Raw genomic sequence first — 3,237 nt, 5'->3', positions numbered from 1 at the left:
CGCGCGGGCAGGCAGGTGGTGCCGCAGCCTGCCTGCGCTCCGCTGTGCTGCCCTGCTCTCCTTGCAGCTTCCCTGGCTTTGCTGGGCGCTGCCAGGGAGTGCCTGAGTCCCGGTGCTCTTCCTCCAGCCCGCGGCGTTGGGAGCAGCTCCTTCCCAGGGCTGCCCGAGTTGCTGGCTCAGGCACTAAAACTGTACGTGGAGGCAGCGTGGCCATGTCTGCCCGAGTAATAGATGTGGTGTGGTTGACCGGTAACCCCGACCAGGGATAACTGGGGGTTGGTGGCGTAAGATTACGCCTGGAGCTTTGTGAGGGGCAGAGGTTTCTCTTCCACTGCTGACGGCTGCGTGGTCAGTGGGGATGGCCCCTGTCTCTGCTGTGGATGCTTCAGCATAGCACCCCGTGGAAGAAGGCAGGTTTTCAGTCTGTATGTATAGAAGTAAGTAGGAAAAATAGCTATTACCAAGGCTAAAAAGAACTTCTACAGAAAAAAAAATCTTCCTTCTTGCTAAAGCCTATACGTAGGACAGGGCAGAGCAAGCGCTTGCCACTGCTTCTCCCTGAGGGTGCAGCTCGCCTACAGCCTCGGCGGGGCAATCGGTCCAAACCCTGCCTAAGGGACATCTTTTTTCAGCTGCCGTGTGTGTGAAGCTCGGTGGGGACGCTGCGTGCCCCGAGTGACTGCGTGGGCAGAGCTGGGGCCGGTCCGTACCGCGGTCAGTAGGTGCTAGTGCAGGTGTCTGCTGAGTTTATAAAATGTAGGTGACTTCTCTTGATCACGGACAGTGCCAGGGAAAGGATTTGTGGGTTATGATTTTAATTTTTGGAAGTCTTTACGTTGTTATTTTTTAAAACTGCAGGCTTGATATGTTTTTTATGAGATATGTTTGTATGAGAGTTAGAGAAACAGTGCAGGGAACCCCGTGAAGCACCGCTTGGCAGAAGCCGGTGACCCCAGCCCAGCCCCATGTATACCCCCCAGCTCAGAGGACGTCCTCCCTCTCGCTGCAGCCTCCGGTCACTTCTGGGTCCCCGGGCGAAGGTCCTTCTCCTCTGTCAGACCTTTAGCATCGTTGTGTAATAAATAAAAAATGGGAAATCCTTGGTTAGACAATGAACACTTCAGACACCAAACTATTCAGATCTCCCTCACTGTTGCTTTTTTTTTCTTTTCTTTTTTATGAGAAGATTGCATACAAGGAGGACTCAGCAAAACAGCAAGGAATGGAGCGCACTTATTCACGAGTCATCAGTAGAGCCAGCTCGTCTGCGCCAGCAGCAACCACCCTGGCAAATCCTGATGCTTGACTGCTGCGTGGGGAGCACACGGCCTTGGGAAGACCTGGGGCGGGGGGGGGAGTTGTTGTTTGTTTGTTTGTTTTTTTCCTTTTAGATTAATAGTGCTGAAAATTAATTTGATCACGGACAATGCCAGGAAAAGGATTTGTGGGTTATAATTTTAATTTATTGGAAGTCTTCACGTTGTTATTTTTTGAAACTGCAAGCTTGATATGTTTTTTTTATTTTTTTTTTTTTTTGCCTGCCCCAATATTTGCACATTCCTTATCTTTTTTTGTTGTCGATTTTTGGTTTTGAGCAGCCTTTATTAAGCCAGGCTGATTATGAAATTCCTATTGAACAGATAGGTACGCAGCAAACCCTAAGTTTGCTATAAATTATAATATATCTAATACTAAGTCCTAGTATACATATATTTTAAAGGTCAGAGTGGATGTTTTATAACATTTAAGTATATTGCAATTGTAAATAGAAGATGTGTAAAATATGTCATTTTTACAAAATTTAAAAAATATCTTTTTAGTTAATTATGACAGTACTAAGAATATGGATAACATTTCAGTTACCGTCATATTAAAATATTTGTGTATGTGTATAAAAGCGTCCATAAAATTTTCTCTTTGAAGGTCTGTGCGTTGGTTCATTCCCGTGTCAGCACTTTCCAGGGCGGTGGAGGTCAGGATGTCCCCTGCGTGCCGGCTGCCCGTTGTGTTGCGGTTGCTGATAAGGGCCATTTACGACCATCTGCGGAATGTGGCTGCAGATTCCCTCCACGGCCCCAGGCTGAGGCCGCCCTGGGAAACAGGGGCTCGGTGTGTAGTCCTCCTGCTTGAGACCAAGGAAGCTCTGTTCTTCCTTTGAAGTTCGTAGTCCCAGATTTCGCCCGGGGCCTGTTGGGAAACGGCGTGCCTCTAGCGAGATGTTTGCTTGGGTTTCTGCATCATGTTGGGATGAGGTGGAGCGGTTCTGCCAGCTCTTAGGAGTTCCCTTTAACCTCAGCACTCCCACACTCCTTCATTCCTTTGCCCAGAGAAAATCCCTGCTTTCAGGGGTCCCTGTTTGTTGTGCGTGCGTGTTAGGATCCCTCTCTTCTATGCGTGCAGTCCCCACAATTCCGTTAAGCTGTGGCTCATGTTCCCTGGAGAAGCACTGGTGATTCCCCTGAGGCCTCTGCCGGTTCACGAGTGTTCGTTCGGGTCAGAGGCCGGTGCTATGTCTTGCTACGTGGCGATGCCAGGAGGGTTTTTTCCAGTGTGTTGCTTCGTTCTGCCCTACTGTCTTCCTTTCCCTGCATCTCTTCCCGTGACACCCCCAGTTCACAACTGGCGAGTCTTAACTCAAGTTGTAGCCTGGCCCGGCAGACAAGAGCCAAGGGTGGCCTCTAAATTCACCCCGTCTATATGGGCAAGGTGAAAGTGCCATTATCCAGTCTCTGCCCGCTCGCCGGTGCTGCACGTGCTGCCGGTGCTTGCTGCTGTGTCTCGCTATCGCCAGACGTGGGATTTTGCAGAAGAAATCTTTGCGGAGGGTTGAAACCCACACGGTGCTCTTTCCTGGTGGGGGAAGGAGGGGGGCAATTGGGATGGGCACCCCCGTGGGTTGGGACGGGCCCCGCTCCAGCATTAGTGCAGCGGCCGTGTGAGCCCGCGCCTGTGACTTGATAATAGCCCAAGCTCTCGCCTGCGCGCCGCGCACCAGCATCAACCGCGCGGCTGGACGGGGAGCCAGGCGCCTTCCTCATCCTCGCCTTGAAAAGCCCAGCTCCGCTCTTCGGACACTGCACTGTGCGAAACCAATAGTCTGCTGAAAGGAATGATTTCTGGCCCAAATTTTAACCCGCTTTCTACTGTATATGTAGCGGTAGATGAAGTTACCTGCTCGTTTGTATGGATGGGAGGAACCAGTCATCCGGGGCGCCAGCAGGGACCCGCGGTACAGAG

At 50.9% G+C, this 3,237-nt stretch overlaps 1 protein-coding gene across 2 annotated transcripts in view; it reads left to right on the top strand.

Moving 5' to 3' along the window:
- The window catches only part of DOCK10 (dedicator of cytokinesis 10), a 140,464-nt gene extending 138,576 nt beyond the window's left edge, over positions 1-1,888 (top strand). For both annotated transcript variants that reach the window (XM_009325057.1, XM_009325059.1), the window contains exon 56: positions 1,187-1,888. In XM_009325057.1, the coding sequence (XP_009323332.1) occupies positions 1,187-1,306 (120 nt within the window). In that variant the 3' untranslated portion in view covers positions 1,307-1,888. The remainder of the gene's footprint in view (positions 1-1,186) is intronic.
- Positions 1,889-3,237: the final 1,349 nt, after the last annotated feature.

Source organism: Pygoscelis adeliae, unplaced genomic scaffold (genome assembly GCF_000699105.1).
Source record: "Pygoscelis adeliae isolate BGI_AS28 unplaced genomic scaffold, ASM69910v1 Scaffold155, whole genome shotgun sequence".
Classification (NCBI taxonomy): domain Eukaryota; kingdom Metazoa; phylum Chordata; class Aves; order Sphenisciformes; family Spheniscidae; genus Pygoscelis; species Pygoscelis adeliae.
This window is presented reverse-complemented; position numbering and strand designations above follow the sequence as displayed.